At 44.6% G+C, this 24753-nt stretch overlaps 1 protein-coding gene across 1 annotated transcript in view; it reads left to right on the forward strand.

Moving 5' to 3' along the window:
* LOC124179934 overlaps positions 1–24753 on the forward strand; it is a 115305-nt gene that overhangs the window by 62413 nt on the left and 28139 nt on the right. The window contains exon 3 of the mRNA XM_046564813.1: positions 22044–22182. Within this exon, the coding sequence (XP_046420769.1) occupies positions 22044–22182 (139 nt within the window). The remainder of the gene's footprint in view (positions 1–22043; positions 22183–24753) is intronic.

Below are 24753 nucleotides of genomic sequence, written 5' to 3' on the forward strand. Positions count from 1 at the left end.
AACGGGTCGAATGATCCAGACCAGCAGGGTGTTCATAAAGGAAAGTCAAGCATACTAGACTGCTGAGCGCTGTTTACCGAGAAGCTTGTGCGCCGTGTAATCAATAAGTATCTCGTTTGCCGTTCGCCGATGCTAATCATTAGTCACCGGTCGCTTGGAACGAGTATTGTCTCCTCGGTAGCATGACGATTCGCGGTGCGCTTTTATTGGCCTCACAGTTTCCATATCAGCCAGACTTGGAGGAGGGAGTCAGGTATGTCTGATTCTACTCTCTTTACCACACGCCCGTGTGTTTTCTCTACCGGCGTTATCTATGCGTTCTTGCCTGTCTGACAGGGACACGTGATACCTGCCATACCTGCCATCGCCCGGCACACCTGAGTGTCGATAAGTCGCGTCACTCGAAGCCCATTTTTCTTCGTGAAAGATGTCCTCTCGTCCGCGACAAATGACACCTTAGAGAAAAAGTGCGCGGTTTGAATCGCTTATTAAATAAAGGCGGCGGGGGAGGGACAAGGATTACAGGCAAGTTGGGGGTAGGCAAGAGTGCCCAGCGGGGGAGCTATTATGTGATTGCTCGTTATTGTTTTACGGCCAGACGCGCTGGAGTGGTGAGGAAGAGAGTCTGGGGTCGCGGGTGGGGAGATTGTAATAAAATCAAAATACCCGGAGGGTTGGAGGGGGGACGACGTAAGCAAGACTTAGAGCCGTCTCGCGGCATTACGTGATAGTAACGGGCAACCCGAGTCTGCCCCCCGCCCCCTGTCTCCTGTACCGTAAACTATTATCGTTATATTACGCACATTTTTCTCTTTCATTTTCATAATCAAACGCCTTCTGTTTCTTTTTATTCTAATTGTAAACCATCGATTTTCCACTGCATTATGCCTGCTCGGATAGTTGAATTTTCTCGGTACAACGAGAAAACCGTATGTCTGCACAGGTTTTGAACCCATACGCTATCAATTATTCAGTTTCAGATATACTCAAACCAAGAAACAACTAGACCAGATAAATTACGAACCATTCGGAGTCGAAATTTACCCCCTACTTTAAACCCTACGTGTGAACCTCGGTAGCGTCAAATATAGGCGATAAATTTCGACTCGGGTTACCTGAAAGTGCCTACGCAGTTTCGATACATAATTCTCCAAATATAAAACGTTAAATTGTTGTGTGTATACTTGATTCCTGAGAGTGTAAAATTTTTGAATGGCATACGTAGAATGTTCAACGTATAATACAGCTGCTAGGAACAGCGTTGTCCCGAGTATGAATAGAAATTGTAAGAGGAGAACAAGGGAAAGTTGGTACTCGACATTGTGAAAACGTTGGACGGGGCAAACGAGGTAGAAAACACTCGTTTACGGAGGAATAAATATTCGAAAAGCAGCCCTTACAAACAGATAAACATCTCGATAACTCTGAAAAGGGGCGCGTCCAAGGGTTGTGTATCTCAATATGATACGCGCAGCCCGAATCCTCGCACGTTATTATATGGGTATCACGTCAGTTTTATGTGAATAGATACGCATACATACATATCTTTTGATTCTCCCGAAACGCGAAGAAAGGCAGTGCCAGCGGGCATCCCGATGCTTTCCTCTGATCCACCGCCAATCTTTCTCTGATGCGGTGATATATTTACGAGGGAGCTGGTCGCTTGATAATAAGAATAAATGTGAAAGGTTCGTCGGTTGCCCCTCATCTTGCGTGTATTTTCGATCCGCCTACGTACGTATACGCGTATACCAAGCGCTCGCCATTACCGCCATCCGCGAAAAAGAGAGCAGCGGCCAAACATTTTGCAATTAAATTTTGCTGAAAGCTCACAGCTTGCGACCACCGTGCTTTATTCCGGCCTAAGAGAGCTCCGAAATACCGCGGAGGAAATAACTGACAAAACCCCCTTGGCTCAACATGACAAATGAACGTATATTTTATTCATTGTTTCTCGGCCACGATTTTCGTTCGCATTTTAATTCCGCTTCGATGAAGCAAATTTTATATTCAAATTGTTTATCTGCTCCGTTTATTACACTCGGGGAAAAATATGTATTTTATCTTAGGTGCTGAAATATTCTACGGATATTCTTTATGAAATTCGTATTGCCATTGGGTGCTCACTTGTATTTATAATTTATTGTGACGATAAACGCGTGCCCACGTCACGTGGGAAAGAAGCAGACCAGCACGAAATAACAATAAGTATACAATGCAGTTGTCGAAGGGTTGCGATACGAGGAGTCGATATTACTACCGTTCTATCGCGACACCTTCAGGATCATCCTAATCATTTTCGGACTTGTGAAGGAAACTTCGCGGTCGTTCTACATCGTTAAATATCATGGAGCTTGCTAGATTTCGCTTAACGATAGATTAACCTTCATCCAGCTTACAGGCGGGTAATTAGTTCGTCGTTCAATTAACTAAGTCATTTGAAATCGATTAAATTATCAAAGTGAATTTGACGTTCTCTATTCCCCAGACAATGGTGGTACCCGTGAACATACACCGCATATGTATCGACCTGTACATACCAGGAATTAACAAGCACTTAGAGCGAAGCAGGCTCTGCTGTGCCATTCGGAAAAAAATGCAATTTCCAACTTGAGATGAACCTGGTAAGAGGTTCTACCTTATCGAACTTGACGAGCTAAAAGCTATGGCGACATATCGAATTGAAACAATTTTGATATCTGGTTTTCTGGATATGAACTGCAGAAGGAATGAAAAAGTAGTTTTATTCGACAATCGAATAATTCTTACAGATCCTCGCTGCTTCGTCCTCGTCTTGTTTCTGGACCATTTAGATTTCTTTTTCTGTAGTTGTAGCCGTCTTTGTCTGAGTCCCAAAGGGGCGTGGATACCTTTTGTCCCCAGCTGCTGAGATAATATCCAATTTGCGCGCAAACCGCCGGATTTCGTCTCCCCCCTTCCAACCCCTCGGAGCTCCTTGCAAGCCATCGCAAGCATCGCGGTGCCGTTTAAAAAACAAGGCGCGATTTGTATTACTTTGTCGTACAGGAATGAGCACGGAGACGCGGGTCTGCAGACAGGGATTCAATTTTTCGTCAGAAGCCGTGTCGAATTAGGCGGTTGAGGTGTTATGAATAGCTAAGCGCTTTGCCTATTACTTTGCACTTTCGAGAAATTGCCTTTTTCGCCTTCGTTTTACCCGCAGACAGGGAAACGAGTTTCATTAAAGATCACGTCTATCTTATATGCTTTGGAATGATAAAAATTCATCCTTCTATTGCAGTTCCATGCGAAACTACTTTAATTATTTCCTTACTCTCGTCGAGCGATATTACAAACAATGCGACTCCGCCATGCACGGATTATTGCACAGTCACTGCGTAATCAACGCCGTAAATGAAAATCCTGATAATATTTATAAAAAAAACGTGGCAAATAAACGTCTGGCATATTTTACAGCGTCAAAATCGTTTCGTTGAGTATTTCACCTATATACGTGCATATGCCGTGGTCAAAATAACAGTTAGCGAATTATATTTCACAGATGAAATTTCAAGGTATCTCCAACCGTCTCACGGTATCGCCTAACGCAGGAATTCGTCCGTGTCATGTGAAATTTCTTAAAAATTCTCCGTCAATATGCGGCTCACGTGCAGCCAAAATGCCATACCAGTAACGACGCTTGTAGTGTGCGCGTGAGTGAAGAGAAAAGTTTCATGAAAATATAGAAAACGAGGGGATGAAGTTGATGTTACGTCGTACAGTTCGCCATGCATTGTGCTGATCCACGAACATATTGGACAACTATTTGAATGGCCAGGCATCTGTAAAGCTTATTCATCTTGAACCGTAGCGGGGTTGGTAAAGTCACGAATCGTTATGTTTATATCACATGTGTATTGGAAGATACGATCAAAAGTCCAAACTCCAGAGCATAACGAAAGACGGATGTGAAGCATCAGCGCATAGCTGACGATACTTCGATTCGGGAGCAATTCAGAAACGGCTGCATAACGTTCCCGTGCATAAGTTCGCTCTCATTAATAACGGACTAGTTATATTCCTGGCAGATTGTAAATATACTTAAGAGACTCGTTTACATACGCGACCGATAAGCAGCACCGCCAGATTCTTGCTTGCTGCCTCGTGCAAAACCGGGACGCAACGAAGTAGTACAAACAAGTTTCGGTCAGACGTACACAAACGAGGGATCGGCATGTGTGCGTGATAATTGGTACCTTGCCGGTTCGCCTCGCGTGAGCAGCTAGCCTCGATCGAGAACTATTGCCCCGCGAATTTACAGCGGCGTGGGTATAATGATAAAGGATTCCGACTAAGCGTTGAAACCTTTTAAATGATGAAAGCTTTTGATCGTCGGCTTTCTTATGGTTTTACAAATACATCCCTCGCCCTGCTTTTTTTCGCCCCTGCAGATTTTGCCGGTAAACTACACTCGTGCTCTCCGGGTCCATCTTGCTCGGTAGATTAAGATGCTTTTTTTCGTTTTCTTTTGCCTCGGGTTGAACCGGCAGGAAACATTGAGGCCTCCGAAGCGCCTGAATTTCTCACCCGCTCACGGAGCCCTTCAAAATTCGGGCGAACGGACGGACGTCATTTGCCAGGTTCAGCTCAATATTTTCTCGTCCGATTCAGAGATTTTTCATCCTTTCTTTCCCTTTTGATGTCCGTATAATTTTGACTCCCCGGTTGGGAAACATTGTCTCGTCTCGCACCCCAAAACGCAAGATGGATGATGAGCCAAGAGGAATAATCGCGCTGTCATGAATTCTGGATTCTACAAGCCGAAAGAAGTATAAGGGAACAGTCCGCGATATATTTTTCACGCGAAGTCGTGATAACTCAACGGTTTTCGGTGATTCTCATCGTCCCTAGGAGAGTCATATAAGCCTACAAGATTAATCCACGAGGTATAGGTGTAATAGTACACCCTGTTCCATCGACCAAGCGGAATTTCTACGAATAAAAAAAAAAAACACAATTATTGTTCACCCGATGTAAAAAAGTCCAAAAAAAGAACTTTGAATTAACCTTTGCATATTTTGCGATTAACATGACCTGATCAACTACACCATATAATCACGACTCGTCACAGCAATCTAGCCTGCAAATTGCAACGTCACCGGCAGCCGTACACTAAAGAACCCTTATCGACACATACTTTCGTTTATCATCGTTGCATGGTGGAAATAGACCATTAAACCACAATTCCGACTTCTCAACTGTAATTGATTCTGAGACCATGAAAAGTTAATGAGACCATTAATTATTCAGAAAATCGCGCGATTCTTACGTATAATTAACTGAAGAGTTTTTTGGTAAATATTTTATCGGACATCGTATCATTTTGTTTGAGTGTTAGCGAATGAGTAAAATGTTGAACGACTCACGATATGTTTCGAGTGATTTTTCATTCGTTTCTTCTTACTCTGAGTTCATTTACGTTTCTTTCAGATTTCGAATATTGAAATTGTATAGATTCATATTCGAGTTATCCTGCCGAGTCTCCCACGTGCCGTTGTACATTCGTAAAACCTCTCAAAATTCATTTATGCGGACAAATGGTTAAAAAATGTTGAATAAATTCGTTCCTCCGCACGTTCGTTGTCGAAAGATGTGACGTCGAGTAGCAAATGTCTGCAAATTTTTGATTAACCAAAGAAAATAACCAGTTCCAAACTTACCGTGTATGATAATGACGTTATTGGCCTGGTTATGTATTATACCAGCGGTTGTAAAGCCTACCGAGAGCGGGTGTTTACTGTCATCTTTATTCCATTACATTTTTCCTCGAGAACTTAAACCATCCAAACGCGATACGCGAAATTGAAATATCGCTGAACAAAAATACATCAGCTCGGGAACTCTTCCCGCCTCATTTCGGGGGCGAGTGAGCAACGGCGAGAGGGCTTAAGAAAACAATTACAGAAATACGAGCGCGTAATTCCAGGTATAAGGGAACGAATGAGAGATGGATGGATGGATGGATGGATAGATGGTCGGGTGGGCGGAGAAACGGACGGATGCCGGAGTCGGTGGGGTTGGCAAAGTCCGTCGTAATTACAATATTTTATTGACATTTCGGTATGCCAGCTATGTTGCAATTGTTTCCGACGATAAAGCTCGCTGAACGGTGAAGTACAGTTAAGTTATCGAGTTGAAACCGAGACTGTTTGATTCGCCCCTTTGAATGTTTCTCTGAACGTCTTTCTAAAGTTGAACACTGGCAAAAATGGTGCTGTCAAAATTGACCAAAATCGCTCGGTCTGAACTACTATGGCAGAATTGTCGTCGCCGATTCGAAAATTTGAGATCAGATAATGTTAGATTGACACAGAAATACGGTCTATAGAATTCCACATCGCCTTTTTCTGACGGTGCACGCATTATCTGCAAGATGATGAGAAAACAGAGAATCGAAGATTGGGTCGAACGCTCGCGTGATTGGAAACCAAAGACTTGTCATCTCACCTGTCGTCAGCTGTTAGTTTGAAAAACGATTCGTGCCAGGATGTATAGGGTTGTGGTGGCCATAAACGGTACGTACGATCTACCATCCGATGTATTACGTTCCTAATTACGAATGTACAATGTCACGTGAGCACGCATGGAGAGCTGGTACGGGTTGTTACGCGGCAAAGCATAAGTCTTCGATCTAAAAATACATATCGAATAGTGATGGAACCATAGCTGCCAGAGACGTGGGACACTCGCCTGAAGCTTTTGCCAAACGTGTCGGTTTGATGTACGTGCAGTCCGCTTATCCACTCACGTAAAGACGAATCATAATTTATTCCATCGCGTGGAGGAACGAATCGAAAATACTTTTCGCTCGGTTCCAAGCTTCGAGTAAATGCGCAATGCAAAAACGTCGGCCATTGGTGTGGCAGGTTTTTTAATCTCTTCATATTTCAACAGCCTTTGTACGTTAACTGCTTCATCGGGAATGAACAACGGGCAAAATATTTATCTCAGAGACGTCGGGGTCAGACTGGGATTTTTGTATCTACATAAGAAATTGCATATCTTCATACTTCAATGAGAAGCCATGTTGCCACGCAGTTTAAGTCCAACGGCATCTAAAATTTAAATATCTAATTCCAGCTGTCGTCTAGCTCATATACATTCCCGTTTACCTCGGTTCGACTTCAAGGGTCGCGTTGCACTTAGTATTTCACCACCTCCGATACAGTCTAGGATTGTAGCTCAACTTCTGACCGCTTGTTATACTGCCTCGGTGCAGCTCTCAGCGGCCACCACAAGCCCGAGAATCCTGTATTAGCGTGCATGAATTTCAACGATGACCTAACTTCGTTTACTTGTCGAAAGGCACGTAATCGCTAAGAAGCTAGTTAATTTTCGTCAAAGAGCTCCTCCAAGACAAGCGGTGATAAAGTCCAGCGTATTTCGCGACGTGTCGGATATTCGTACGATAGTAACGAAAATGCGAATGAGAAGTAGTAACGAAACCTAGAGAGAGACCCGAGGCTTTTATTCGGAGGCTTGCAGATTCAAGATATATGTATAATATATAATACGCTCTTAGTTCAGTCTTAACTCCCGTTCTTAGATGATAACTTTGAAAAGTCCTGTCTTTGCTGGGGCTAATTTACTTCTTCGAACGAACAAATAGAATAAATTTAATTCTCCTCTTAGTTCTGTTATTCAGAGCTGAGAAACCGATGGGCGGAGAGGTTACCTCCCGAAGGAGCGTATAAGGGATGCCTTATATCCTGAAAGGCTACAGTCAACGAATGGCGGCAGCTCTCCTCCAGCTCTTTCCAACACTCTCCAACCAGGCAACAAGCTAACAGCATTACCGCATATAACGAATTCATCGTTTATAACTTGAGTCTAATTAGCACTGAACTCTTGACGTATTGTCTCTTCGTTCCTTCACGGAGAAAACGAGAAGTTCGTGAATAAGTCCCCTTCATTCGCACCCTTCGTTTCGTACAAACGGCGTATGACAGGCAATTGAGCGAATCGCAGATGCGCGTGAGATTGTGGTTTTTGATCTTTTTACATCGCTGTCATTGTTTCTCTTCTCAATTGTAAAGTTTTCACTTAAAACCGCGATGTGATTCGAAGCGCGCCGTCGCCCTCGTTTGTACGACGAACGACAACAGGTGAAATAATTGCAGAAGCAAACTCTAATTACCGTACAGGTACTACCAATCTCCGATATAGACTCGCTTGTAAGGCCGGCGGAATGTGAAACACCGGCACAATTTCGAATTTCAAACTAGCCTCCGTTGTTCAATCCCCCGAAGGACCGATCGACCCGCTACCACGTATATCGGTGATCGACATCGAACAAATCGTAGCGAGCTTTTCCTTTTGTTTCCCCATTTTATTTCCCAGCGAAACAATAAAGTACAAACTTTGCCCCCGCGAAGGGCGGGGCTACATTTGTTTTAATCGGAATGCTTCGATCGCGACTTTATAGTACACGTATAACCTTCTCGGCTCGTCACTCATTCGGGGGATCACGGTACGCTGAAGACAGAGAATGGATTGCGCGTTCACGAGGCGTTATCGCCATCCCGGGTTATCAGTCTCGTACATCGATGTTCCTCGTTGCGTTGGGACTGATTGCGAGGCGAAGATTATTGAAAGTAGGCACGGTATAAATCGATCGAAAAGTTTCACACTGTCGGACAATTCGCAACCGCGTCAGCATCAGCGAATGTTTCTTCCACCCCGTGAGTGAAACTTTCGATAAATCGTTAGATTACTATTTATACGTGCGCACGTGCGTGTGTGTAAATGGTATGAGCATATCCCAGAGACCATAAATTCTTACGTTTAAATTGTTCAAGTGGTGTCGTGAATTGAAACTGCCGAATAAATGCATGATTTATCGAGGTGCCTTCAGGAACGTTTTCGCACATAAAACTTCCAGTGTATACTTATTGCACCGTAACACCCTGTATATCATCATAAAGCCGTTTGCCAAAATTTGATGCGGACGAAGCCGCGTCGATAAAAATGTTATGGCCGCCCCGGTATACTGCTCAGGTGTGTTATCGTCTACCGCGATCCGAAATATTTTCACGGTATGTTAAATCATCTCGGAGGAACTCAACGTTTCTAACTTTGATACCGCGTCACAAAAAAATATAAATTCAGCGTTTTTATTCGCAGTATATTTATACGTATTGATATGTATCATCTTTTCTTTGACGCGTAACATATTCAAATATGTTGGTAAAAACTAATTGCAATATCGGTTAAAATATCGAATTTTTGCGCCAGCAGACGTTCGATTCTACGAAGTAGAACATACCTTTTTGAAAAACTTTTCTCATCGTAGGTGAAAGAAAAAGGACGAACTATTTGACTCGATATTTTTTCCTCGTCAACGAGTGAGGGGAAAATCGAAACGTGGGGTTGATTCGTGACAAGCTGACCTTCCGGTGTGATTACACGGCTTGATGTCGGCTTCTGTTTGTTTCTACTTTCCGATATCGGTATCGATGCGGTAACAGTAGCCCGTACATATACACGTGGGTGCAAAGCGCATATACGCGAGCCAGCAACGGACATGTAATACACATTAGTCAAGCGTGAACGTGTGTATGAATAAATATTCGAGGCATGTCGATGTATATACATATGCATATTGTGCCGGAGAGTTCGCATTGTTTCCCACGAATTGTTCGGCTCTTTCAGCGCATCGAAAAAAGTGAAAATTCCAACGAACGATGCCGGGGGCAGCGAGCGGTGCAGACGGCTCGGAAATTTATGTAGAAATAAAATTGAAATTAAAATTCGCTCCTCTATGGTCGAACGGATGAAAGTCCGACTCAGGGGCGAGCCGGCGAAAAGAAAAATACCTGCCAACGACCCCTTCGAGATTCGACGTCACCCGGACGACAGCGATACGTCGGTTCGACCGCCGCGTGGCGTTGGCAAAAGTGACGCTCTGACTTGACCGAGTTGGGAGATTAACGGCTAAATGCACCCTTGATCGAAGCACCCGTATAAAGTTCCATTCAACCAGCTCGGCCATGCCGTGTCTCCCCATTGCAATCCTCTTCACCCCCTATCATAGCTTGTCCTTTATTCTGTTTCTGGCACGATTCTTTTCGCGATCTTTTTCGCCCTCGTTTCGCCTTTTCATTCCCGCTTTGTCCCGCGGTCTGGTATTGTCAAGTTCCTTTTTAATTCCCGGTGATACTTGCCAGCGCTCAGTTTATCGCTCGTAAGACAGAACCGTGCAGCGGTAACGACCAATTAAAAAGCGCAATTTGTTTACTTCTCATCTCGTTATCCTTCTTCCACACCTCGTAAAATTGCCGCAAGGGTTAATCTACCTCTTTGCTTTGCCTGCGGTAATTATGTATACGTATACCTGAGCCGTTGCGCCGGTGGTTAGAATCGTACGTCGTTTATCGGAAAAAATCACTGACGTCGAATACGTATCTCGCGACTGCGATTTACGGATAAACTCTTTGAAATGCACGCTTTACCGGAAATTAAAAATTCCTTCGCTCAGCGGACGCGCAGGATGGATTCAGCTGAGTGCAGACGCGTCGTGCTCATCGAACGCTGTCATTTTTAGTCTGCAGGCGTCTAACTTCGTCTCGTTTTTCCTGAGTGACGGAACGTCTTCGAGACGATTTTATAATACGCTATCAATTTCACGGATCCGTGCTCTTGTATCATTCACATTTCACAGTAAGGATATGCCGGATGAGTGTAGAGGTCTTTCCGAATATCGATCCTATAGTCAACCGAAATTCGCTCATCCATTGACGAATAGACGTAATAGATACACGGATCTGATATCGTCGCCGCTATTTCGGGAATTTCGGCTTACTTAATTACAGCAATCGAGGTAATTGCAAATTAGTCTCCGGTTTATGATTCTATTCGATTTGAGGACAAAGGGTAGCAGCTGGATTACTGCAAGCTTGCTCAGGATTCCCATTGCATTTAAACAGTTGTCAAATGTTTAAATCACCAATTTCCAGCGTACGTTTGATACAAATTGATGGTAATTGAGAACAAGTAATGCCCGTCCAATCGATTAAACAAATCGATCTGTGCAACTATTTCAGGAACTTGTTAATCAAAGCATAAATCATTCTGCCATCTGCTGTATCAGGGATGGCCAATTTCATCAGACCCGAGATCTACTGTTTACTGTCCAGATTCAGTGCGATCTACCAATCGCAAATGTTTACCACACACGGAGGGAAAGGATTATTTGAGTCAAGCGATATTCGTTTGATTCAACTAAATGCTGTAGTCAAATGCGGCGAACACAATACCTACTTAATTCAACAAAATAAATTTGTCGGATGAAATAATTGTGACAACGTAATATAGAATTGAATCAAGCCTTTGAATGATCACGCTGACTATCAATTTATTCAAGATAATACGGCGTGAGTTCCTTGCGATAATGTGAATTTTGTATCAAGAAAATGTGTGATTGAAATGACAAAAAAGTTTGGTTGAACGCACCTTATCGATTTATTTCAAAAACATGAAATTGTTCTGTCAAAACTAATAAAGCTTGTTCTTATTCACGTTTTGTTCAGTCAAGAGTTCAATTTTTCAAGCAAATAGTGAAATTTGTTGTTACAAAAATCTTTCATCAAATGATATCATTCATAATCAATTGTTTATTTCAAGTTTTCGTATTTGAAACAAGTAAGGCATTAACGTGAATTGACTCCAGCAAAATCTATTTTCTAGGTGAAAAAATTTCTTTCCTTCCGTGCAGAATTGAACGAAATATTTTTTGACAGTCTTGTATTTTTCCTTGCCTTGTCGCGATCGCCTGGCCTAATAGCCACGATCGACCGACTGGCCATCCCTGTGCTATATGATGCAGACCACGCTTGGTATTCAATAAAAGCGACTGCAGCGTAGTCAATTCTCGAAAATAGTTTCTCAATCACACGTCCAAGTACATCTTATACGTTATGTAACGAATACGAGATGTTTTCATTCGAATTTCTCACCCCGCACTGTCACGTATTATTCTCCAAGAATTTTGCGGAAAACGCCATACGTATGATGATCGATTCGTACGGTTGTTTCGTAAGGAAAGCTGGTTTACCTCCAGGGAAATATTGAAACGATTCGCGGAGGAACTCGAGGCAGCAGTGTGGGTGCACTTGTGCTTTATACGCCGACCCACTTCCCCTTCGGGTTTGCTCTGTGTCGAAACAAATTCATCGATAAATCTACTCAACGAGATTGCGAAACGTGAATCGAAACGAAGATCGTCAAATATTTGCGGGAGCCCGCGGCGCAGGCGGCGGGTATAAGGGATGGCTGTAAAATGATAAGCCGCTCCAACTATAGCAATTTACGGAAACACGCGGGAGGCCCTCATCTATCGAGGCTTCGCCACGTTTCGAGCAGGAGAGCACTGACCCTGATTGTAAGTCGGAATCCCCGCAGACTGTGCCCAGGCACGCCTTGTACTCTCTTTCGCTCTCTTCCCTCCCTCATCCTCCTCCTCCTCCTCCTCCTCACCCTTCCCTTCACCATCCCTATCCCTCTTCCTGCGTTTCCTTCGTCATCCGCCCACCTTTTCCCACTTTGCGATCCGACCCACACCCTCCCCGTACCCCCCGCATGTTTGCACAGTTTACGATGTTTGTGTTTGCCCTAAACCCTTATTGTTATTTATAACCCTTGCTTTCCCGCGCCGGGGCGCCGGGCGTCGATGCCGACGTGCTAATATACTCGATTTAATGAAACTTGTAGTGTTTACTCCCGTCGAGACGTTCTCCCGCGGAGACGCCGCGATGTCGGACGTCCGCTATAAAATTAACCAATTTCACTCCGAGAAGGTGCGTATTTCTAATTGTCAGACACCCGCGAACTTTTAAATTCTCCTTTTTTTTAGTAACTCTCAAATATCGTGCACAGAGCACGCGTTGAATCAAACCTCGTCGAGTCCCCTGCATTGTACAATTAAACAGCACCTCCTATACGACCCGAAAAAAAGATCCCTTGTTTGCTTTCGACCGTATATAAGCTAATTTCACGAAATATTATGCACTTGCAGGGTGATGCCAGGTATACGTGAATTAATCCGAGATCGGGGAAAGTTCTTCAACGTCCTTTCCCTTTTTCAAAATCTACTTCAGAGAACGCTGAAGTACCGCCACTTCTTCCCAACGTACCGGAACTTTGTAACGAATGCCGACGGTGAGGCTCAAGCTTGACGTTTGAAAAGTTTCGGGTGACCCCGTCGACGTCACCCGACAAAAGCTAACTAAGATCGCACGAGGAACAATGCCGGAATCCCCTGTGGATACAATGGGGAGCTTACAACGATAGGCCAGCGTGGAAGCGGCCCGCGAAATCCGACCGCCTGGTTCAATAACGTTTAACCTTATACTTTGTCGAAGCTCGCTTGGTCGCCATGCCGCTCCGGCTAGCTTACTCTTGGCTCTGTACTCGTTTCACACCCCGCCTTGCAGTCTTATCGCCCCCCGGGTCTCCGACGTATCGACAAATTTCTACCACACCGTGTCCGGCTAAACCGGGAATGAAGCGGGCCATGAAAGTGCCGAAAGAACGTGATTTACTCCATTGTTCGATAAGAACGATTATATTTCCATGCTGGAAGCGAATCTGGGAATAGGAATTCTCGATCTGCGCTTCCGGTTTTCAGAAAATCTAATCCAAACGAGGTATACTTCCGCGATCAAGTTTAGATTGCGCATCGGAGAGTCTCTTGAACAATGACTTTATTTGGTTTGATGTGAAACAAATTGGGTGGGTGAATTCTGCGAAGGGTAATTACTCCCGGAATTTCTTAAGGGTGGATATCTAGTTGTTTGAAATCGTTGTAAACAAAAAATGGAAAAGTTGCCTTTCCGGTGGTTATGACGGTGAGTTTCAGGGTTTCTTTATTCCAAACGGGAAAATGCTGCAAGGAAGCTGGATGGAATTTGTGCACTTTACGACCTGCCAAAGTGTCTTCACGATCCATAGTACGTATAGCTATTGCGGAAATAAGCCAGATGTGTATTTTCAATACCTGCACATTCTATTCGCAAGCGATGCGCGTTACGCTTGTTTCGCGATGTGCGGCGGCGTGACATCAGACACGATCGACTGCTGCTGCAGAGAGGAGGAGACGTAGCTACGAGCGGGGAGCGGGCGTTTCACTGGAAAACGCAATTTATCATTCGAGATTCGCAAGAAAACCCCGGATCACTTCAAGGATCGAATTGAGTCGAGTTGAGTCGAGTTGAGTCGAGTTGAGATGGTTCGGGTTGAGTTAAGTTGCCCGTTTCCCTTTCCGGATGGAAAAATTGAGTGCGGTAGCAGCGGAAAGTATCCCGTTCCGCGAGTCAAAGGACACACGTAAAGCAGAAGATTCTGGGGGAATTCCACCGCGGAAAACCGGGAGCGGCAGCTGCCAGGCGTTATAAGCGAGCGTAGAGGGTGAACCGGAAGTCAAAAGCCCCGCGCGTATTTTTGCTGCACTTCTACCGTTACGATTTTTTCAATCGCGAGCTGCGAGCCTGCAGCGGGATGGGAAAATGTTGAAAAAGAAAGATGAACAAGAAAATACGGGGGACTGGATTGGCGAAAAAGTGACGCGCCCCTCGCACGTTAGGTTGTCGTATACGCATGCCTCTCCAAATGTCAATTTAACGCGGATTTTTGAATGACGTTATCAGCGTTGAGATAAAAATATATGCACAGATAATAAAAGGAAAAGACACGCCACTTTCTGGAAAGAGTTTCCATATTTATTCAACCCCGAAACGATCGGTGCACGGTGTATACGTATGTAGTCGCGGGGTGAGGGGGTAGGCGAACGAAAGGGGCGAGAGAAAGCGAGCGAACGTCTGGAGAAGATAAAGATAAACGCTCCGCCGCATCGCCTCCACGCACTTGCCTTACACTTGCTGGATCTTACCGTCTGTATATTTAATTTCCGACGAGTCGAATGGAATTGTTCGCGGCAGGGGGATGCGGAGATTGGCAAAAGAGGGAAACTTGCTATACTGCTCCGGAGATATACTCAATTCATCTTACAGTCTCCCCTGCACGCCCGATTTCTTCGCTCTCCTCCCGCAACACCGCGTTTATTATCACGCCATTTCCATCCTTTCGCGTCATTGTCTAGAAACATCGGTGGTCGGTTGGCGTGTTGATGAATAATTGTAGGGTTCGTAGAATCGTATTTCATCGCTGATCCTGCTTGGTCAAGTATCTGACCGCAATTACAACGCGTCGCTCAAAGTAGAATGCTAATTTGAGGAGTTTGGCATGCCTGCGGATCGCTGGCGATATACACCGTCACGATCCGTGTCAGTGCGCAATTAAGACCGGATATGTTCTCACTCCGGCAGAGACGCGAGGGGCGGGGTTTCGCCGTTTCCCGAGAGGATAACCTACCCTTCCTCCTTGTCCGAGTTGAGTTATCGGTGTCGGTACGATGTTATCGATAAATTCACCGCTTCGTCCGGAGAGAAGGACGAGATGGGCTCGAATAAAATCGGGACAAAGAGGAGGAGGCTGCGAACTTGTCGGCTGCTGCAGGTGGTATAGTTTTGCAGTGTCTGAAACTCAGCGTCATGATACATTCGACGTTCACTCCGACCGAAACACGCAGTATACGATCCAATTTCATCAGATTTAACATACCTACCTTGTACTCGACGAGATGAACGTAGACTCTTCGCACTTTGAGGTGTATCTTTCCGTTCTCCCTTAATATCCATCAACTGCAGACGTAGGCAGCCAACGGAACCCAGCCTAATGGAAAAGAGTTCATCCGTACGAGGTATTGCACACGGTCCAGAGTTGAACCGAGTTATAAAAGCCGGTCTACCGGCCGATCGAATACCGCAACGCGTTTGTTCCATTTAATTAAATAAATTGGATTTCAAACAATCGGATTCGCACGATTTCCCAACCGCCACAATGGCTACTTTGAAGTGCAGAATACGTTTACTTCCAGGTCCGAGCCGGTTCATCTACCGGGGTAAAAGGATATTGTTTAATCATAACGTCGGAGTGCCGTCGAGTTGCAAGGCCCTTCCGAGACGAGGGTGAAATAGGAAAAGAAAACTAGAGAAAAAGCGGAGTTGAAAGTGAAAAGCTTCAGTCGGTAGACTATGGAAAAAAAAGAACCACATCGTGTCTCTCCCGCTTTGTTTCTCTTTTTCCCCCGACAGACCCTCTGGCATTGCGCCGGTCGACTGTTCGGAAACTCAGGGGCGAACAGCGTGTTCGTTCGTTTGTTCGTTTGTTCGCTCTACAAGTCTTTTCGTACCCCAGGCTTTGTAATTACCGAGGCTGCCGGCGTGCGAGCGTACAGGTATGTATTGCTCGTGATTAAATTCACGGTTTCGGCCGTCGGTCGTCGAGGTACCGAAACGCTGAGTTTCGACTGGAAATTATTCGGTTGATACGTAGACGGATTAAATACCGACGCGCAATCCACCCCGTCGAGAGATGCGACGCAACCCTTCGAACGCCTCAGACGCGGCTTGTAACGTCTTTCAAAACGCCGTTGACAGATGGGTCGCCCAAGCTTATACGGATCCCGCGCTCTTTCGGCTATATATTTTATACATAATATACACGTGATATACCACACGATACAACGCCTTACATGCCTCCGTTCAACCCTGTCAGCCGGATAATTCCGTTACAAAACGCCGCCGGCATCCAACCCTCGAGGCGTGCTTTTTTTTTACGAATCGTGAGGGAAGGAAGGAATCACCCTCAACAAAACACGTAATGGTACCGAACGGATTTCACTTCCAAAATACGTGTCCCGATTTCCCTTCACGTATGCCTTGTGAAACGGAGTCGCAAGCTTCGTTGAACAAAGAATTCAATTCATCCAAGATCAATTATCCAGACGCTGGTCATCGTCGAGTAGGTTTTCACATCACTCCGTGATTCTTAACGGTAATTATGCACGATTTGTAATATATTCCGGTTACACGCGAGATTCGGATTGATTTCGAGTCTCGGGTACAAATTTAAATTTCGAACGAGCGTCCACGAGTATCAGTGAGTCTCTTCCTGCTCGAGTTATGAGGGAATAGAAAAGGATGAAAACAGAAAGAGACAGAGAGAGAGAGAGAGAGAGAGAGAGAGAGTAAGGGTCGATTGAGCCGTAATATCTTGATTAAAATAATTCATCACCGGGTAGTGACAGGGTGATTGGCTATCCTGAGTTAAATATGATGGAGTGTTTCCATCTTTTTTGCACTAGGTATACCTGCGTACGTGTACAACTGATTCTCATACCCAGGCACGGTTAAATTGATACTTTCGTGTACCTAATACTCAGGACGAGCCGACGTGACGGGTTACATCAGCCTCGGTCATTGACTACATTTTTGTGCTTTCGTTTGCCGCGCCGAACGAGTGCCCATTAATTTCAACATTCTTTCGCCCTGTGCTTCTCGTGCACACGCCGCCCGTGTAGGTTCCCCGGGGAAAAAGAGCACATTCAAACGTTGTTTTTCCCAGTGGTGAATTAAACAGGAATTAATTACAGCAGGGGTTGAAATTTTTCGCCCGTCTGCCGGTTCGTCAATGTCTGAAGATCAAATGGTGCATCTGATATTTTTTATACTTTCTTCAGTTTCTCAATTCTTCGACGTATATTCCCTAGTCGGCAAATCATCTGCTCCAGACAGTTTCATTTCTGTTTTTCGACAGTCTCCCGGGCTGAGCTAGTTTTTAAACTCTTGACTACAAGCTCTCAGAGGCAGTTGGACAATTGCCGCGGTACCTCGTTGCTGTATATTCCTCTATCGCGTTTGCAACAGAAATATGGACTCTCTGAAGGGTGAAATCGTCGCGGAAAATACGAAACCTGTGGTGCGAGGAACTTGCACAAGTAAATAGAAAGGCAGAGTGAAATACCGAGTAGGTATGTACCTACACCTTTAAATTAGTTTGCTCGAATTTACTGTCAGCATCCTTGACCCTTGGGCAGCGGTATCCTTGTATACAAACCTAGATATGAGAGGATTTCAATGAATACACGATTGAAAGACCACTTTGAACTCTCACGAGAGGACTCCTCCTCTCTGTCAAATGCCGATAATCAATTGATCGTCGTTCCCCCGCGTAGTGGTTGAATTTTTAATCTCACTGTGTGACCCGAGCACGCTTTTCTCTAATTAACGACGGCGATGGGCGCGTGGATGCTGGTTATGAAATGTGAGTAGCCTCGGGGTAGAATTCAGGATGCAACCAAACCATTTATGGGATTAAAAGAACACAAAGAAAGATAGAGAATAAAACTGAATAACTCGTAACCCTGCTGACGTATAATAGATGAGTCGTAAAAGTTTTCTTATTACAGCTAAAATTACTCTTGCCGCATTGTTGCACGGATGCGAGAAGTAGGTATAGGTAGATTGAAAAAAAAACATCAGCGCAATATTTCACAGAAATATTTCTGAAATACTTGTATATACGCGCTGCGCGGATGGCGGAGCGAGGAAAAGCACCCTGAGGCCCAACGTCGAGAACTCGGGGAGTCCGTAATTGGCACGAACGAGAAAGTCTAAGCCGCATCGCGTTGCAGTATCTTCCTGATTGGTTGCGGGGAGGCTTCGGGCCGTCATCCCTCGTACCGGAAAAATAACATTGCGATAAATAAATGAAAAGAGGCGAGAGGGCGAGAGAGCGGCGAAGCTGTGCGTTGATCGAATGCGACAGAGACGGGGTGAGAATTGGAAAGGGAAAAAGGAGGTATACGTTATTATAATCCCAATTAATAGGGCCCGGTTACCCGGGTAAGCCGGAGTCAGGAAGGGTAAAACTGTTTTCCCAAAAGAGTGATCGCCGAGAATCTCGTTCCAAGCGCCAACGGAGAAATAGTGCGGTCACCGTGAATTAACTTTATCATTCCGTTTGTCCCGGAACTCCGAGCTTACACTCGAAATACGTGAGTGATAATCCGGTCGTGATGTACGTACGTAAATTTAAATACCGACATTCCGACACGTGTCTGACTGATAATTTGCGATCCACTGTTGTTTGAATGATGTTGTACTGACTCGTGACGTGCACCGAAGAGGAGGTTGGAATGTGAAAGGAACGGCGGAACGGATATCATTGTTGTTTAAATTAAATCGTGAACACTAAAATGAATCCGCCAATGACGGTGGGGTGCGTAAAAGGAAAGCAAAGGACCGAGGCCTTCCCACAGGTATCCGGAAAAGAGGCTATACGGTGGTCTTAAGCCTCGCCGGCACTTACTGAAATGAGAGTAATTAATTACAAAATATATTGCCCGCAAGCGGAAAAGCTGCCCTGGGAGTTGTTCAAACTTCAAAACTTTGATGATAACCGCATTTTTTGACTTAACTTCAATTCTAGCTAATTAAATAATCCCCTCCCCCCCCCCAACCCTACCCGCCGCGTCGTCCTACCCTCGTGTAATACCGCAGTTATAATATCCTTTCCGGTCTCCTAATGAAAACAAATATTCGTTTCGTCTTACGCACGCTAAACCTCTAAATAAATAATAATGTACAAGCTTATATACCTACCCTTGCGGGTTCTGTTTTCTTTTCTTATTTTTTGTGGGTAAAAATTTTTCAGGTAATACCTGCCGCGTAATACGAGCCGTTACATTGCTAGCGAAAGTAACGCACCTAAAACGAATTACCGACATTTCAAGATAAACGGTAAGTCTTGTGTCTGGTGATAAAGAAAAAAAGGTTGAAAATGAATTGTGTCACTTTTACAATGATTCGTATGCATGATACTTCTCGCCCGTGTCCTTTTTTTCACTGACGCAGAAACGTGTACGTATAGGGGTACGAGAAGTACATGCCTGGAAGTATTAATTTGATTTGCGTTCCTTTCGCGAGGCTTTGCAAAGAGTTTTCGTCACGTCGCTGCCGCATCCGGCTACAAGCCAATCATCTCGTCGCAAAGCGAACAATCGAATCAGCGATTTTATTCATATACATCGTACTTTCCCTGTCACAACCGACAGCCATGGAGCGGCAGCAGAAGTCCGGCGGATATCTCGCTTTCTTATAACACAGGGACTCTCTGATGTCTTGAACATTCATTCTAAATTTTGCAGTACCTGCCTACCTTGACGAGCATTTTCCAACCATCCACCTGCAGGCTCTCCTCGGGGGAAGAAATTAAAATTTCATACAACTCGACGTCGTTACGGTAACTCTAGTCGGGGTTCCGCTATTTTATCTCATCCTTTTCGCGTGAAGATCCAACGTCGTCACGTTACTATATTATGTATATGACATTTGCCGATTCGCTATGGATGCAATTTCACTTTAGTGCGGAAATCTGGATCACGGAATTTGTCGGTTTAGCTTCGGAAATTGTCGCTGGTGAATATTTGAGAAGAGTTTTAATCTGCCGTTCACGACTCCACGTAACTAATTACCGTGGATCCTGTTGCGAGACGTTTAATAAAATTTGGTGGGCATCGTCGTCATTGTTACATCGAGAGCGATGATGCGTAACTTTTCACGAAGCTCCAAGAATGAGAATATCGATATCGAGCCATTTCTGATGGTGCCTGGTCAGAGTCCTTTACACGATAAATTAAAAATATTGCTTACGTGGTTTCCATGCGCATTTGTCAGGTTTATACTTTCGTCAGGTGACGAATCAAGGTAACGTTTTTCGATGGGCGAGGGTGTTTTGGGGTCGTGGGGGGTCGCTGCCAGGGACGGCTCGGAAATACAATATTGGTATCGGCCGCAGCGTCAATAGCTGGTAAGAGATAGCTGATAACGTTGATCGCTGATAAATCCAGCACGTTCGGCGGTGAAATTCGTCGTTTGGACAAAATGTATATCACCCCGAATCAGCGCGCTTGTCGATACGCATTTATTTCCTCGAGGTTTAATCGGCCCGGCAGATCGCGGGGAAATCGACAAATACGACCCCGCGACTTCGATCGAAACCCTATTTATTTCACTTTCAACCTTCTAGGAGATAGCTGCGGAATGTGTCACAGCCGTGAATTATTCTCTCGCAAAACTGATATTTCCCTCCCACGTTTACGCGAGATGCGGTTGGGCAAGTTCGGTGCCTAAATTCGCGTGTATCCCCCACGAGGAAATCTCGTATTGCGAAATCTCCCCCGCCAGTGTGAATAATCCTCTGCTCTCGTCTTCGAACGCAATACCTGGGGGTTTCATTTATTCTCCTGAAATAACTTTTTCATCATGACTCTTTAGATATCGGTATCTGTGGGTGGGCGCATGCAGGGTGTATACGTATACGTATAATACTCTGACGTAGGCTTTGACGAGAGAGGACATAAAGATTTCGTTTACGGCGACGCGGGAGTAAACGCGCGAAATGAATCAAGGTTGTAAAAAAAAGGAGGGGGCTGTTAAGTTTTTACGATTTTTGACAGAGTTTTAGGGCTTGTACTACTACCGCTGTTTGTCAATTATTTGTCGAAATTTCTCACCTGCCTCGGTCTGGAATGTGAAGCGACGTATATACGTGTATATATTCCCGCCACTGTAGACGACCGGGGATGTATTTCAAACCGTTAAATATTAGAGAGGCGAAAGAAAAAGGCAGTAAAACGAGAACGAATTCAAATGGATCAATCCGTCCATTATATGCCTACAAATCTCGGCACGGGGGAAAAAAAAGAAATAACCTGGTCGTTATACCTTTCCCTCCGGTACTTCCGGCCAGCTAATTTGCGATAAAATTCATGCGGCAGGCCTTCCGTGCGTTTAATAACCCCGGGTAAAACTTGTAATCGATCGTACAAATATACGTGATGTGATTCATGACGTACCGTGCAGCCTAGATCAATTGTACAGATATAGAGAGAAAAATATAATCATGGGAAACTATATCGGTCCCCGCGTCATTAACACCCAATTACCAACTTTTATCACTTCGTCCCAAATGACGCGGTGTATACTTTATAATTAATAAGCACGCACGCGACGGTGAAAGTACGTTGAATAGCTCCGAATCAAACATTCGTTTAAATACGCGATTGCTGCTGCCGTTGTTGTTGGTAATAACACTTTGAACATATTTCTGTCTGTCTGTCGCAGGGTGCAAATTTCCCGACCAATGGAGGGGTGAATGGTTTCAATCGGGCGTCCTGCAATTAGTCGCCGTGAACGAGACGACAATCACCGGCAAAGGGCGCTGTATCGAAGCCGACGGTGACAAGTTCCTCATCGCAGATCGGTGAGTGGTTTATTCAATTAACTTAAATCAGCTAAAACAGATTCCCCCGACCTTAACCAATTACTTGAGACGATTTTTTCCTCTCGGCATCTCTCGCAATTTTTGCCACTTAACGACCCGAGACTCCTTTATGGAAACTTTGTAATTTGTGTTCTGAATTCCGGATAAGCGCGATCTTTCCGTTCTGAGAGAAATTTTTATAATGCAAAATCACATGTTACCCGAAGAACTAACTATTCAGACTTTTACGTAAAATTTTAATTAATCTTGAGTGAAAACTGAAAAGTTTACCAGCCGATTCGCGGTCATTCAAACTCTTGTACTTATTTGAAAACTCGGAATGATTCAGATGTTGGACAGTTTGAAAATAGAGAAGAACGGACGTTCGGGAGTTCCAGGATATTTGCAAAGCGACCAATTTCACGAGGTGGACATTGAAAGTATCAAAAGATTTAAAATGCCAATTGGTCTAAAAAGAGTAACTGACTGACGTCAACATACATGAATTTTCAGCTCGTAAATGTAAACGTGTAAGTAATCGGGATCCTGAGTATCGAAAAGCCATGCATGTGTGCTCGACATACTCCACGGTTCGGGGTTTCAGTTTCAATCCGTAGTTGGCTTTACCTCGCATTCAACCTTTCCCCCGATCCGTCTGCCTCATAATTCCGTAAAACAAGACGCGCGCGGAGTAACATTTTGGCAAGCTGTTTCGCTCCGAGAACGGCGTATAATAGAGAGAGAGTAGAGCGGGTCGGAGTTTGGCTGGTTGGCCGATGCGACGAAACACAGACGGAAGGAGAGAGATCGAGATGTAAGGATATAGAAAGAGAGAGGGCGGGGTGAAGAACGGAGTAAAGCAGTCAGGAGACGCGGGGAGCTGAGCCGAGCTGAGAGCCAAGTTTTAATTAATGTAATGGAGAGTGGCGCGTGATTAGCCCCCCAATCAGCGAGTCCTCCTCGGCGAGGCGAGTGCGGAGCCATTCGGAAGTGAGGAGAGTAAAATAACCGCTCGTGTTCCGGGGGGGGGGCGGGAGGGTTGACGGTGTTGAACGGCGGTTGTTGGCGGAGGCGGGGGACGAATAAAGGACGGAGGTGTCGAGCATGGGGTTAAGGAGTGCACGACAAGTGGGAGGGTGGGAGGGAGAGAGGGAGTCATGTTCCGAATGAAAACCGTCAAATGGTTAATGGCTTTGATCGTTTGAAATTTCAATCACCCCTCGACTCTCCACCCTCCCTCACTCCCGCGGTGTTGCATAATTTAAACTGTGCGCAGGATAATCGACACGCGTTATGCACACGTTTATCGGACTTGTAAGCGTCATTTTCGATTTTTTACGTCAAGTCGGAAATTTGAAATAAAGTAGGTGCCGTAACGTGTTGATTCCTTCGTTGTCGTTGTTAATCACTGGGTGAGAATGAACGCGAGAGTTGAAAATATAGAATCCCTGGAGGGTTGCTGTTTTTGAGGAAAAAATGAAGGAAACCGCATAACAGAACGTTTGATATCATATTAATTTCACTTTCAGTACGAAATTTCTAAATATTCTTTACAATTGATGTACAATTTTTCATCGATAAATTACTGTACCGAGGTAGGATATCAAATTCTTACTCTCCAGAAACCTGGAATGGTAAATCACAGATCGATGAGTATGATATGGTCTTCAGAGCGAATATGGTATTCAAGCTTATTCTGCCATTCACGTTATTAGCCATTACAAATTAAATTCGAAATATGTATACTCTCATTTCGGCCAAGAGGAAAAATTGAATATTTAACCCATACTCGAAGTTCAAATATCTCGGCACAGTGCTAAATTTTTAGGTAATTTTCAGCTCCCTGTATACATCATGCAAACATTTTATATTTCCATCGGTATAAACTATAAACCGAATAATTTATCATTTTAACGTGTAAAATATATGGATGTATAGATCCGCCCAGATTTCGTACCAGACGATTCAACCGAAGCACACACACCTGGAGTTGCGTAAACGCGGCAGGGTAGTTTCGATAAATCGTACCTGTTATTTTCATTCCGACTTTTCCTTTTTCATCCTAAACCTAGCTTTGCCCCCTCCATTTTCATATCCATCGAAATTTCGTCACATTCCGATATTTGTTGAATGTCACCCGATAACGTACGGCTTTATTTTCATTCCGCAAATACGCTGCAGCGTAGTTCGGCATTGCTCGCATCCGGCAGTGGTATAATCTATGAACGGGAAACCGAAATACACCGATACTCTGCTGCAGCAGCCGAATCCATGTTTCCAATCCTTTGCGCATTAGTTAATTGATTGCCGAATCCAACGTTGTCGGCCGAGTTAATCCGCCAACGCGGACGAGGGTTGAAAGGATAATATTCAAAATTCGGATGATAATTTTTGTACATTCGGATCATCTTTTTTCAGAGATTTTCGATACGTAATATAGATCCGCGCGGATCGATAAAAGAGGAGACGAAACAACGCACGATGAACGAAAACCGTTTGCAGGATAAGCGAAATTTGGGTAATTTTTCAAGCTTGAAAAGCCGGCTGATGAGCCGGGCTCAGATATACACG

The sequence above is a fragment of the Neodiprion fabricii genome, chromosome 4 (genome assembly GCF_021155785.1).
Source record: "Neodiprion fabricii isolate iyNeoFabr1 chromosome 4, iyNeoFabr1.1, whole genome shotgun sequence".
Classification (NCBI taxonomy): domain Eukaryota; kingdom Metazoa; phylum Arthropoda; class Insecta; order Hymenoptera; family Diprionidae; genus Neodiprion; species Neodiprion fabricii.